The 15,738-nt window shown below is 35.1% G+C and overlaps 1 protein-coding gene across 2 annotated transcripts in view; it reads right to left on the bottom strand.

Annotated features, from left to right (window-relative positions):
• LOC140158926 (casein kinase I-like) overlaps positions 1-15,738 on the bottom strand; it is a 105,777-nt gene that overhangs the window by 71,724 nt on the left and 18,315 nt on the right. For both annotated transcript variants that reach the window (XM_072182202.1, XM_072182203.1), the window contains exon 3: positions 12,609-12,649. In XM_072182202.1, the coding sequence (XP_072038303.1) occupies positions 12,609-12,649 (41 nt within the window). The remainder of the gene's footprint in view (positions 1-12,608; positions 12,650-15,738) is intronic.

Below are 15,738 nucleotides of genomic sequence, written 5' to 3'. Positions count from 1 at the left end.
AATACCTGTGATAAATTTATCTGTACACATTGTCGCACTCCGAGTGACGTATGGTATATTTGCAACCCTGTGGTGGATTTGCGAACAATTTGTCGACATAAATAACGTTCAGTGGAGAAACGGTGCGCCCAAAATGCATTATTTTTGGTAATATGCAGACGAATGGCCAAATTAATAGAAAAATACCTGTGATAAATTTATCTGTACAAATTGTCGCACTCCGAAAGTGACATATGGTATATTTGCAACCCTGCTGTGGATTTGCGAACAATTTGTTGACATAAATGACGCTTATGGAGAAATTATTAGAAAAAAAAGATTTTGCCTAGGCCTGTCCTCCATGCTAGGCAGGGTCTTAGGCAGGATCAGAAGGTTTGGGTGTGTAAATTTAAAAAACTGGGTGTGTAAATTTAAAATTTATGTACAAAGTGGGCAAAAACTGGGTGTGTATATTCCTGCATTAAATACATCAGAATTATTACCATTGCAAGATGGCTTAAATAAAGCTAGTTCACCACGTAAACTTGTATGGCTCAAAATTCGGACCGCTTCGCCATTAAGTTTACTGTCATTGCGTATTTTGAAATTGTTGACGTTTTAATGATCCCCGATTTCGGTTGATTATTTTAGCTGTGTCACGTCACGCGCATGACGCTGGTGGTAACCAGCCTAGCCTAACTTCAGTAAAAAAAAATATGATCGCCGATATCGATGTGATGGATGTGATGTGGGACTTGCATAGGATTACACAGAGATATTTCGTGCCAAAATTTGACCATTTGTAGGCAAGTTGGCCTTACTTTGTCTGCGTTGTGTGAAAAAGGACAGTCTTAAGTAAGTATCGTTGCAACGCTTTTGATGTTTTGGGAGACAGTGAGGGATCCGAAACAGCGGGTGGCGGAGCTTATTCTTGACTGTTTAATATTCATTCAATACGCTGCCTTACGGTAATAGTCTTATACTGTGCGATGGACAGATAGTATCAGTTTGTGAATGAGGACATAGTATAAGTTCCTTGTACTAGGCTTAAAGCTAGCATTTCAAGTATCTCTTATGGCAAATAACAGATGGTGCCCGCTGGAATCTCTTGAGGCATTGTCTTTTTTAAAGACATTTCTTGTTTTTCAATTACCATGATACTTGGCTGCTAAGTTGGAACCACAATGAAATTAAGAAAAAAGTTACCTGGTTTAGTTTTACAATCATGATATAACCATTACAAATCACAGAGACTGTATTACATGCGCAAGCCCATGTGGTATGATATGCTAGAAGCACACATCCTACAATAGAAATCTCACTCCTAGGAAGAGGAAATCTAATTTCGCTTCTCATCTCTCAAATGTACAAATTTTGTTTGGATTTCGTCGATTCATCTCATTTTCATTATTGCAGACGACAGAACATGCAAACACGAGAGGCCCTGGATCGTGCGTGCTCTCAAAGCAGATGAAAAACTAGGGAGTCACTTAATTGGGACGCCACATGAAAGGAATACGGGATGTGCATGCCTGCCTGCCTGCTGTAGAATACCTGTGTGGTCAGATTGAATCTCAAAAGCTGTTATTTTGTTTCTCAGAGTCAAAACCCACTGTGATTTGCTTGCTAGACAGTATTCTTCCTTTAGCAATTCAATATCCGAGTTGCAGGTGTAATGTGCACACTGTATGTTAGTTTAGCACATTGGTAGTACATGAATTACTAATTACTAAGTTATCTAATGTACATGTACATACCGGTACACTAGAACATGAAACAACCAGAGGTGTAAGTGAGGTAATGATCCACTCCCTGAAAAACATGCAAGCCAAAGGCGAGTACCTCGCCAAATTTCTGGAAGGGCACACAAGCTTGTCCGGGGATTAGGCTGCAGGGTATCACCCCCTCAAAAAAAAATTGGGGGGCTCTTTTTATGACGAATTATCATCATTCAATCCCGGAAATGTAAAAAAAAAAAAAAAAATTAAATTTAAAAAAAAAAAAAAATTTTTTACATTTCGGATTTTTTTTTTGCCACATTTCGAATTCGGGAATTTCGGAAGACTTACACCTCTGTACAACTGTAGAGTAAAAACAATTCTGCTCATTAGTGTATGATGTATGTATGTATGTATATTCATGCATGAATGTATGTATACATGCGTACACTAAGAAAACAATTTGGGATGAAATGTCAAAATATTTTTAAGTTTACTCTCCCTTCTGGCACTTGTTTTCAACACTGTTTGAAAGCACCAAAAATCTTTTTGAAATCTTCATTCAAGTAAATATCCAATTGCATTACCTTTGAAACGTTATCATTCAAGGTACATTACAGACAACTTCTGTTTCACCATGCCTGCTAGGAATACCTTGATTTTCCAAAAAACACAAAATATGTGATTTCTAACCCAAAACACGAAACTCCCGAGAGGGTGAACTTCATAACCTATTTAAAATTTAAAATACATTGATTTTGAATGCATTTCTCTATCTTTATTATAGATTATGAAGGGAACGCAAATGACATCTTCGTTTATTTTTGCTGAACCATGAAATGGTATCAGCCTATATGAGTGAATGTTACTAGCTTACTTACTTACTAGCTTACTAGCTTACTTACTTACTAGCTTACTAACTGACTAACCATTTGGTCTGAAATGGACATATCTCTAAATGCCACGAAGGTATGACCCCATGAGTGGTGTCATATGAAAGAGGAAAACATAAAGAATATAATAAAAATATTTCCAAACGTCAGAGGTCATCCTGGGGTCACAGGGGTCAAAAAAGGTCATTTTAACCGATTGAGCTCAAATTTAAATGCAATGATCCTTATGACATTCTAAGCATGTTTAAAACATTTAAACATTTATTTCATTTCATTAAGGGGTCATAAAGGGGTCAAAGGTCAAGGTTTTCAAAATGCTCCAATTGAGCTGAAATTTAAATGCAATGATCCTTATGACATTGTAAACATTTAAAAAATATTTTAAAATTCATTTAAGGTCATTCATAAAGGGGTCAAAGGTCAAGTTTTTCAAAATGCTCCAATCGAGCTGAAATTTATATGCAATGATCCTTATGACATTCGAAACATTTTAAAAACATTTAAGGTCATTAAGGGGTCATAAAGGGGTCAAAGGTCAAGTTTTCCAAAATGCTCAGATTGAGCTGAAATTTAAACATAATGATCCTTATGACATTCTAAACATGTTTAAAATATTTTAAAATTCATTTAAGGTCATTAAGGGGCAATAAAGGGGTCAAATGTCAAGTTTTCAAAATGCTTCAATTGAGCTGAAATTTAAATGCAATGATGACAGTGGTATAGGCCTACCACAATATACTGCCGAAGCCACATGGTTCAGCTATGGTGCGGTTATCGCTCTTGTTTAGTGTTTTAAACCACTTATGATCTGATGATCCTAGCACTTGGCTGAACCAAGGACTCTTGGAACCAAAAAATGTGATTTACGCCGCAAATAATACAATTTAATATGTATTTGAAGCAAGCTTAAGTAAAACAATTGGTCTTTCTGATGTTTCTTTTATTATCTTTGTTCTATTTGTGCTCATCAGTCTTAATGATAAGTAAACCAAAATGCCATTGGCATAGCATCCCCTAATCTCTATTCATCTCTAGAATTTAAATCATAATTGGTCCACTTAAACAATTCACCTTGTGCAATTTATTCTGCACGCTTGACCTAGATGCCTGTTTAGTACACATAATAAGCATTTCTGTCAGTAAGTACAGCAACATCAATGGACCCAATGTACTTCCTTAGCTTAGATTTCAAACCCTGATTGGTTTGGGGTTATGTCAATATTCATAACATGTACATTGTACATTTGAATTCAGCTGCCTTGAGCCAGGTCACATTGCAAATGTCAAAGAGCTTGTTTTCCTTCTTTCTTGTCCAACACATCCTAAAATGAAGCACCGAGAGAATTTGTGATGCGCAAAAAATGCCAAAATCTGTGACAAATTTTGGGTATAATCGCGAATTTTAAGTTCAGCCGCGAATTTTAAGATTTTTCCAAAGATATTAATCTTTAAAGTATTAATTTTCAAAAAACGTACATTTTCACAAAAATGTTAAAAATCCATGGCAATCTGCAATTGATATACAATCCATGCAGAAAAAAGTATAGAAAATAGACTGTAGGGCTTGAAATTATTAATGCATTCATCTCTGCGCTGCATAATTTAATACTTACCTTATTTTTAAGAACTGCAAACTTTTTTGGGAAAATGCACACATTTTGGGAATATTATGGACAAATGGCAAATTTTCTAAAACTGGTGCGCAAAATTTGGTGTCAAAAATCATGTGTTTTCCCAGTGCCTACCTAAAATAGAGTTTATAGTTTTCTGTATACATGTGTACATTGAAAGAAATTTCAAAAATTATTAACTTCATGTTTTAGTAAAATGCTTGGAGCAGACATGTAGGCATTTACTTGTCAACAAGGGTGAAAATAAATGGGCTACATGTACAGACCTTGTATCAGGCTCGTTACTTGCCTACTGTACTGTAGCCCATTGAGAATAAAAATCATGACACCAGGCTACACTTTTGGTCCTGTCAAACCATAGCCTATCACCATACAGTCTAATACCGTAGGAAATAGGAAATGGTGAACCAGAATGCAAAATGGGATTTCCATTTCCATAAAAAAGTTATACAAAACAAATCTATTATGTAAATCAGACTGAAATTATACTATCTCACAACCATTACCACCAGCTGTAGACATTTGGGAGTGGTGGTAAAACACTAACAAGTTAGCTCAATCGATAAGGCATTCGACTATGGTGCGAGAGGTTGCGGGTTCGAACCCTGGCGGTGCCTACACGCTCTCGTGGACAAATTGAGTTACAGCTTGAAATTCCCCTGGACTAATTGTCTTGTTGTAACCCGTACGAAACTCGGGGATCCTGGTTGCGATGGTTATTTGTGGAATGTATAGGGTGTGCGCTCTTGTAGCAGCAAAGTCCCTGAATTGTTCTTTTTAAAAATGGTTTATGGAATGATGTAGGGCAGTAGTGGTCAGCGACAACCTGTAAAGTGTGCCGAGGCTTGTGGATCAACGTCTAGGTGTTGTGCCTATGCGTAGCGCACTATAAATCACTGCGCTTTTTTTTTTTACTGTCTACTTGACCTTCTTAATTTCTGTAGCTACACTAACCATGCTAAGAATCCACCCCAGCCAAGCACACAACTACTTCATGATATGCAAGATCTAGAAAATCACTCACAGTGTAAATTGTATCATTTGTCTTGCCTGCCTAAGGGGGATTCAACTACTAATTAACTAAATAAATATTCAGTTTCTCAAGTAATAAAAAAAATCTATTTTCATTAATGTTCAAATTAATTTAAGACAACAAATCAATTTAGCTAAATATAAATAATATTCGCATTATTGATCCAGACCCTATAGATACATTATCATTACATCAATTGTAGAGTAAGCAGTTTTGCTCAATAATAAATGGTTTATAGAGCAAACAATGTAGAGGAGCTACCATCCTCACACCTTTCGAGAATCCGGAGGGATCATTCCACAAAGCCCAACCATGTCATAGCTTCCTTTCTGCTTTTCTGTTCTAGAAATATAAGAGATAAGAAAATTTCTAACAATTTCACTACTGTAATATTAGGTACACACCTGAAGTATTTTGAACCAGTTGTAGTATACATGTGTATGAAACTAAAATTGGTTTGAGAAAATGATTAGAAAAACATTGGGTCAGTCCATGTCGAAACAGATTGAGTGTACACGTCCCACCCTCTTGGATTTTGCTCTCTTTTGGCTCAGGGGTACCTTTCATGGATACCTAGGTGAGGTCACAAGAAAAAATTCAAATTTCATTTCGTTTATGAATGGCGGGCAATCAAAGTTTGGCGACCTCGACCAAAATTGTGAATTTAAGGGGTCCAAATGACAAAGTGCTCTCTTTGAGGGGCACTTTCTTCTTAATTGAATCAGTTGTGATCCTCTTTTGAATGTGGTCACTCACTGGCTGTGTCTGAAATACCTAATGCCAAAAAAGATAGATTTGAATTTCGTTGGGATTTCAGAGGGGGTCAAAATCAGCACTTCGTACTGTTCAATCAAATTATCTTGATTTTGAAGGACACATGATAATGTCACAGTGCACTTATAGGTCCTAATTATGTTCAGAATGGATTAACCATATGCCAATGTCTATGAGAAATTAAAAAAAAAAGAGAAATTTCTAGACCCCTACAGAATTTTAGGCCACCCCTAAAGTGGTTCAGCCACAAATGGCACTTAAAGTCGGCAAATTTTGACCCCTAATAACTTTAGGTGTACACCAGATATGAATTTCTAGTCTTTTGCATCTGAAAGAATGTAGTTTAATGTTACTAGGAACATAAGATTTGTTTTGTATTTTTTGTGTTTTAGTATTAAGTTGACGCTTTCAAAAATAGTCATTTTTTTTAACATACCATGCATACAGGATACGGTACAAAATGCCAATTTTAGTATGATATTTTTTTATATTTTTGATCACTTTATAGCCATTTGTATTTTTTATCCTGATATTTCAAGTTGCTCTTGAGTCAAGTAATAAGAAAAAACTACTTTCTAATCCTCTGTATGGATTTTTAAGGGGGTCAAAAATGCACTTCCTGGCAGCGATGCACATGCAAAGTACAGGTTATGGGGTCAAATTTTCAGAATGCTCCAATTATGTCAAGTAATATATCAAATTACTCGTATGGTCATGAGGATTCCAAAATGTATAGTTTGTTATGTGTCAGACCTTTCAGGAGGCGCTATGACGAAAAAATGTTCATAGGTCAACGACCTTTTGAAAGTATCAAAACACAAAAATACAAAACAAATCTTATGTTCCTAGTAACATTAGACTACATTCTTTCAGATGCAAAAGACTAGAAATTCCGACCTAAAGTTATTAGGTGTCAAAATTTGCCGATTTTAAGCGCCATTTGTGGCTGAACCACTTTAGGGGGCCTAAAATTCTGTAGGGGGTCTAGAAATTTCTCTTTTTTGAATTGCTCATAGACATTGGCACATGGTTAATCCATTCTGAACATAATTAGGACCTATAAGTGCACTGTGGCATTATCATGGGTCCTTCAAAATCAAAGATAATTTGATTGAACAGTATGAAGTGCTGATTTTGACCCCTCTGAAATCCCAACAAAATTCCGACATCAAGCTTTGTTGGCATTACGCATTTCAGACACAGCCAGTGAGTGACCACATTCAAAAAGAGGGTCACAACTGATTTAATTAAGAAGAAAATGCCTCTCAAAGAGAGCGCTTTGTCATTTGGACACCTTAAATTCCCAATTTTGGTCAAGGTCGCCAAACTTAGATGGCCCGCCATTCGAAACGAAATTGAATTTGAATTTTTTCTTGTGACCTCACCTAGGGGTCCATGAAAGGTACCCCTGAGCCAAAGGAGAGCATAATCCAAGAGGGTGGGTGTACACTCAGTCTGTTTTGACATGGACTGACCCCATTGCAATATTTAGCTAGATTGAATTGTTGCAATCTTATCATGCCTACTATTAAACAGTATAATTCAACTAATAAGTGTGAATATGTGTGTTTACTAATGTTACAATATTATTGATCACAAAGGTTTGGTTGACAAGATTCTCATCTGATGAATAATTGTGTTTTCATTGAATTACTTGACATTTTCAGTTATTTCTAAAGATGCTGAAATATCAAGCACCTTCACAATTTGCTTTCATCACATTCAAGTCTAATTGTTTTTCTTAACAACATTCTTTAGTAATTCAACACGCTCTTCCTATACCTTTGTACAAGAGACAAACGTTGTGATTAATCCACACTTTTCCAGTGTTGTATACGCTGAGTGCAAGTAAATGCGTGTGTGTTACACGTGAGCGCGTTACACATGATAATCCCTAAATCTTCCAAGAATGGGTCACATTTTGTGTGCTATGACAAAACGATGGCGCACCCTCTACAAGTATAATATGTAATCTTTTACTTTTGTGGGTTTTTCTGTCATCTTTGTTTTTAAATTATGAAAAAACATATTAAAAACATAGTTGTGCTACAAAAGTACATGTAGGATTGGCGATACTAAATGTAATCACAAATATTCATGTTACCATTACCTTAGAGATCATATACATGTATACTCCCTATGTAACAAAATTATGTACATTTGATATTCTACATAACGAAAAACACAACCTGGTCCCACTTCAGAGACATTTCCTTAACGTTTTCCATTTCCAAGAAATTCCCAATCAAACTCCACAATTTTCGAAATTACCCTGTGACATCTCGTGTTGACTGCATGGTAAAGCCCTCACTGTAATTATTTCCTGGTGCTACTTAACTATTCCATTCAGAGATGAGCCCTAGCTAGCTAGAGACAAAAGACAGAGACTTAAAATGAGCGGCCTAGATTTCAGTAAGATACAAGTTCGCCAGAAGATCAAGTTCCAGGATTTGTAATCAGCCATTTTCCCTTTCTTCGTTTTCTATCTTTGATAGTCAAAGGGAAGATATGATTATATAAATGAAAAATGTCTGTTGTGAATGGCCAGCAGCGATTTGCCTTTATTGGTATTCTAATTGGGTGGATTTATCTTTGATGGCAACAACCACAATATTACTGACATAATGAATCTGGAATAGTCGATTCCTTGATTTGATATGAAAATTGGACTTGGGTCATATTTTGAATTAATTACATAGTAGCATGACAGAGAAAAATTGCAATTGAACTACTCTGGCACTGTAAGTAAAATGTAATCAATTTTTATTATTATTATTATTATTATTTTTTTTTTTTGGTGTGTGTGGGGGTATGTCTGTGTCAAATTAAAGCACTGGGCATCTTTTGCTGTATTTACATACGTACCTACGAATCTACATTCTACATGTAACATGATTTTTCACAAAACAAATTCCACAAGGAATACTGATCTGACTGCTCTTGCTCTAGATAGTCCCATGTATATGCAAGGTAAGGATACATATTTTCAGACTTGTCAATTCTAACCTTTTATTAAAAGTGATCAGCTTTATAGCCTTTTCAGAATCAAGATCATGGGCTTCGGGTGTGTCGTGTATTTCTGCGTATTAGAAAACCAGTTTATGCAAATGTCAAAATTCACTAATTAATTTGACAAATGTGCCCAACTTTTATTTCATCGTCTTTAAAATTAACATAGGCCTATTTATTGTATTTACACACAGGTACCTCTATCACCTCCACACAACACATACATTTCATGTACCCACATCACATACCACACAGAATTTAATCATAATAATATTATGCAAGTAAAATATCTTGTATAGAATGTGTGTTAGTTACTGGATTGCGCTATCTACTCTCTGAATTGATTTGGCGGGAACCCCTTACACTTTATCTCTGCAGTCCATCGCTAAAGGCAAATACGATAATGCACGTGCATGCGAATAATCTAATCTTGGCTTCACAATTCCTGCACACTTTCACAACAGTGCCAAGGCACTAATTGTTTCAAAGTATAATCAGTTGGTCCAATACAGTGACATTGCATTTTTTTATGATATTATGCTGTAATTCTTGTAAAGAATAAATTTTCTTGTGATAATGTGAATGAATAAATAATGAATGATGTATGATGAATAAATAAATAAATACACATAAATAAATAAATAAAATTAATTAATTAATTAAAATATATTAAATTTAATAATTAATCTATTAAAAAATATAAATATACATATGTATAAATAAAAGTAACTTGGAGCAACTGCTTTCTACAGGTTCTATATGTAGGACCTACCCAAAATCCAACATTTCCTCAAGATGGCACACTCACATCAACCTGTTTTGACTAGTAATATGCATTTAATTATTTTACAAATATGTTTGATTTTATACACAAGTAACGGTACAGTTATGTTCTTTGTTTATTCATCATTATAGTTGATATAAGCAAAGTCAGAAAGTAGCAAATGGAAGTCATTAAAAGTTATTTTAAAAGAGAAAATCCAAAATAAAAATAAAATAATTAAACAAATGTTTGCAATTCTCTACTTTGGACGCGCGCGGGAAACAGGAAACTAAGAATTGATTGTCAAGGGCCTTAACTATGATTTTCATGTGTTTTTTTTTCTCACTATGCAGTTGCACATAAAACTATGTATTCATCCGAACATAGAGTATGCCCATAGCTGTTCAAACATAGATAGTAGAAACAGTGTCTGTCTAGTTGGTTCAAAGTTGAAAACATGGTAACACCTGTACAGTGTACATGTACAGCATGTGCAAACACCCATTCAGATCAAACAGGTTACAAGCCTGGCAATGGTAATCAAAACATTGGTGGCCGCCACAGGTAGGCCTGTTCAAGTCAAACAAAAATTTGGTAAACTTTTCGTTCAACTAATTATCAATCACGAAAATGCTTGAAATTGAAATGGCTGTTAGACTGTAGAATATGGGGTCTGTGGTACAACTTTTGTAAATGAACTAAATGACAGGATCTGGACTATAAAAATATATGATACAATGTCAAGGTAAGGGAGGGGCACTAATCAAGTAGACTATAGCGTATTAAATAGAATGGTTTGTTTATTTTCCCATTTGTGATACACATTAATTACACATATGCCTAATGACCCTAATCAATACTTTCCCAAGCTTAGCAATGTGCTGTGTATTTAATTGACTGAACATATTTGTGAGTAAAATACATGAGCTGTGCATGATCATGATGAACATAAAATGGCCCATATAAATATTTGGACCTGCTCTGTTTGTAAAAAATCATATTTTGATGGCTTGTTGACTTCCCCTTATGTTTTCTTGAATTTATTGGTCTTCATGTAAATGAGACAGAAGTAGTCACAGAAAATGTTAAACAATGTCATGTTATAGACCAGAAAATGTTTGTGTACATGTTTTTATTGATGGAATTGCATAGCGAAACGCTACACATTTTAAACAAAATACCATATATTTTTGATGTTGTAATATTGCATTTTACACTGTTTACAAGTCTGTCACTTGAAAATGTTATGTATTTTAAAAAATAATACTTTGTTGGACTACATATTCTTATAATATTAATACTAGTTTGTGTAATGCCCCATTCAAATTAACCTATTGAAGTGAGTATTATTATCTATCATTAGTAATTATTATTTTATGCTGTTCATTTTTCCTGTATTGTAATGGCACATCCACAAGCTGGGCTCTTGCTAAAGTCTAAATTTTGTCAAGGTCTAAATTTTGTTTAAATTTGATTTTATTTTGAGGTGAGGAAAATGAAAAAAAAAAGGCCATTTATAAAGAGGTAACTTTTACATATGTAAATGTATCCACTATACAATTTGACCATTCCAACAGTACTTTGATCTTTAAACTTCATCAGTTCTACTACACCCATTTTTTGTTTATTTCGGAATTACCTTTTACAAATTCCATTTATTCAAATTTGTCCCTATCAAGCAAATAAATTGATTCAACAGTTAACCCCTACACTGTTTTATATTCTGAACAAAGTCAATACCAGCCCTACTGTATTTCACAAAATCAAGATCATGTTTTTAACTGAACAACCTTGCTATACCTTTTAACAAAGTACTGACCTCCACATTGTTAAAGGGAAAAATCATGACTTCCACTTGACTGCCAGTCCGTTTACCTTGAGAAGAGGGCATTGATGAAAGGGTATGTTCTGACCAAAACAATCATGATTTTTATCCCCCTCTAGTTACTTATTAACAGTGTTCAGACGTGAGGCATTTCCTTCAAGTAAAGGTCGTAATTAAGGTTGAGATAACGACCATTTGTTGAGTTAGTGCCTGTGTGGACAGGAGACAGGGCAGCTTATCACGACCTTAATTTATTTACCTCTGAAAAAAGTCAAGATGTAAATCGCTAACTCGACCAGTCTGGTTGAAACAGCTGCCTGTGTGGACGTGTAGTTGAGTAAACATCACATTTCATGCTTTTCTCGCTTTTTAAGTAATCTATTCCCAGAAATTTGCGCAACTGCAACTTGGAAATTGGGCATTTGATGATGTATGAAGCATTTGTAATTACACTAAATATTTAAAAAGTTGACTCCAGTGCGGTCACAAAAAATAGTGATTGGTACATGTCAGTAGAAAGCGACATGCACTGCTAGAGTGCTAGTAAAAGTGTGAAACAGCTTGTAATATATATTATTCTATTAAAAAAATGGTATGAAACCAACTGAAAATCATGCTTTCTATCCACTTTACGGCAGCGATAGAGCTTCCAGAAGTTAACCTCAATAGGGTCGTGGTACATTCCCTTGTTGCTGGTCGTGGTAAGTCATATGGACAAATCACTCGAGTTAGCAAAAATATTTGTGGTATTTTACCATGGGCCGCGTAAAATTTAACTCCAGTAAGCAATTCAGGTCTGAACATACCTATTGTGTTCAGAAAAAGGTACTTAGGGTTCAAAATGTTAAGGGACCTCCTGATGGTGAGCAATAAAAGGACAAGTTGTTTACAAAGTATGTTATAGGTAGTGCATTTCCTTTAACCACAACTCATAGCTGGCTATAAATAGGGTCTACTTTTCACAAGCAGGATGTTCTACTTACCAGTTTAATGGCCACATGCTCATTGTTGTAAAGGTTTTTGCCTGAAATGTAAGAAAAGAAAACATTGAGTCATGGGATTAGTAAAAATGAAAATAGCTAATTGCTCACAAATCCATCAAAGTATATACATGTAATGATCTAAATATATACACCCACTGTTACACTGGCAGAACAATGCTAAAAATATATGAAAACTATTCCAATACCACTTCATTTTTAGAACAGCCCTCCTAATTAAATATAACACATTTTCTACTCTTTCCCTCTCTCACCCCCACCCTTCTACCCACATGTACTATGCTGCAATTAGGATACACACAAGTTTTTGTTGCTTTTATTGCATTTTTGAGCTTTTCTATAATAAGCTATTAAAGTCTCTACCATTAGGCATGAGAATGAACATCCATGAAAAAACCTGGAAGTGTTTGAAAAAAGCCTGAAAAAGCTCGTGAAATTGGGCTAAAAAAGACCAAAAACAGACTAAAATTAAAAGAAAGTGCAGAAATTTGGACAACAAAAAAGCCTGAATTCAGGCTTACACCTGTAAATGCTCGGCTTGTACCATATAAAGGGGACATCCCCGGTTGTCAGATATTCCTGGTTGTTAGTTGTAGATCAGCCAATGTTAGGCATGTTCACAACATTTTCAAGTAGGATATTTCACATTGAAATTATTTTGTTTAAAAAGGTGATTATTTAACTTAAAAAATGAGGGGTCAACCATGTCTGTAGGTCAAAAATTAGCGAAGCTATGGGCAAATATCTGTTTTTAAAAAACTGCACTTTTCTGCGCCCATCATTGACAATGCCTTACACTGACTTACTGTACAAAAAAGCATTTAATGCACCATTTTTTACCACGATGATCCATTTTACACAAAGGCGATTTTATTTTATGAAATCTATCTTTCACTGCATGCTGACTTCTGTATCAAGGATAAAGTACCAGCACTTTTTAGACTGCGTCGTCAAGTTTCTGGTGTCCAAATTTCAAATTTTTGTATTTCCCTATGGGGATTACACAGTTAAGCCATTGACTGTGAGCTACTGTGGACACAACTTTTTGGATTGAATGTCGCCCTCTATAATAAGCAATGTGGACATGTCTACCAATGTCCCTGATTGGAAGTGTTTTCAAGCCCTGTCTTTTCATGAGGAAGTTTTATGAAGAATATACCGATCATACGCACCAATCAAAATATATTCAACCCATCAATTTCTGGGGATTTGAACAAGTCATGTTATGTATTTTAAATAAGTGCTGTGCTATTGAGTGATTGGTTGTGGTGTACTGTTTACCAAATGTGACATCTTTTTGGACTAATTTCCGAAGATTTCATCTTCCGATCCGATAGTGAAAAGGTATCACATGTATATTATACACGCCACAAACACATAATGACCTGTTTCTTTATTCTAACCATGTACATTCTCCCACTTGGATGTAATAAAATTCTCTCCATAGGGTGTGTGTATACATTTACATACTCTCGAGTCTGTATCATACAGTAGTACTACATCCATAGTGCAGAGATCATGAGAAGAAAACATCTGTTTTGGAGGCAAATGCTATAATTTTTGAAAAAGGCACAATTAATTGAGTACACCATATTCTACATGTAATTGAATTATTAAACTCGGGCTTTGTATTTTAATATTGATGGTTTGATGCAAAAATCATCCTTTTGAAGCACATATCATTTTTATTTTGATCAAACACAAGTATTCTAACTTCTTGGCTCAAAACATTTCCCCCCACCACACGGTTTTGAAAGAAAAAAATTCCTAGCATAGGGGGAATTCATTTATCTATCATAGCCGATAGGAAATTATACTTCTCAGCTATATTGACTAGAAATGAGGCATGCCAAGCTAAACTTTCTATGAACCAATTCTGTCATAGCCCAAGGCAAATAATAGTAAAATTACAGAGGTTGACTTTAAAAAAGAAAAACGGGAAAAACCTAGCAGCTTCTGACAATAAGTTGTCTCCTATGCTAAAGTCAAAAATGAGGTAGACTTTAACAACTATTGCGAAAAAAATGAGTTCAAATTTCACCTGTCAGTTATATTGGTCAATGCATTGATTTGTGTGTACTGCGTACAGTTGGCAGGGTAGAGCTATTGAGAGAAAGAGCCAGCTATGACAAGATGTTTTTCCTGAATAATCACATCGGGATATACACGAACTAACGCATTATGTAACCAGACATCAATATAAATTGTACTTGGGGAAAGAGATGCTCAACATCACAATCTTGTAGATTGTAATGCAAGCGGAAATCTATGAAATGAGGCAGCAGGCCTGACTGTGAGATAAAAGTACTGCGTTAGAATACTGACTGAGTGTGTGCGAGCGTGTATCGCTTTTAAAATCTCGGGTTGAATGATCCAATTACAAAAGTCTATATCCTGGATGCCAAATACTTACCGTAATTGTCATTAAAAAAAAATTAAAAACAAAACAAAAAACACACTTGTCTGTTGAAATGCCACGATTTCAAATTTACTTCAAATTATTCAGGTGGAATTCAGGCATTTTGGAAGTGCTCTTTGCAAGTTTTAAACACAAGTGAATTGAAATCAGGTAGTTGGAGCAAACTGCCATTCCGATTAGACGAGATCGATTTGATAGTCAACCAGCTGCCTCAATTTTTGTTCTAACTTTTAAATGCATTGATCAGGAATCAACTGAAGCATAAAAAGGAGCAAAAAACAGTTAAGGTCATTATAGGGTCCCCTCTCTAGCTTTGTGAGTAAGGTCTAGTCATCATTTTGTTTGCAGTCACTGGACCATGGAAAAAATTGGGACTAGTAGTATCCTTGTTGTATTATTGTTGACTGAATGGGTGGAATAGCAAATTTAAGGAGAGATACTGGATACACCCAAAATACACAATGTATGAACTACGTGGTTAATCAAGATCTTGTTTTTCGTATTTTTTATCCTCCAAAGCTGATAATCACCTATTTTAAAAATATACAAGCTCAAAGGTTGACAAACAGTAGATGCTACCCCTAGTACCCAGTGTTAATTATTTTATTGGTTGCCCAATAAATGTGTGGGCATGGAAGTTGTGTGTCATCATTATGAGGCATCAAAAATTTATAACTTTGATGTTACAAACAA

Source organism: Amphiura filiformis, chromosome 8, assembly GCF_039555335.1.
Source record: "Amphiura filiformis chromosome 8, Afil_fr2py, whole genome shotgun sequence".
Taxonomy (NCBI): domain Eukaryota; kingdom Metazoa; phylum Echinodermata; class Ophiuroidea; order Amphilepidida; family Amphiuridae; genus Amphiura; species Amphiura filiformis.
Note: the sequence above shows the minus strand (reverse complement) of the source record. Positions and strands in the feature narration are given on the sequence as shown.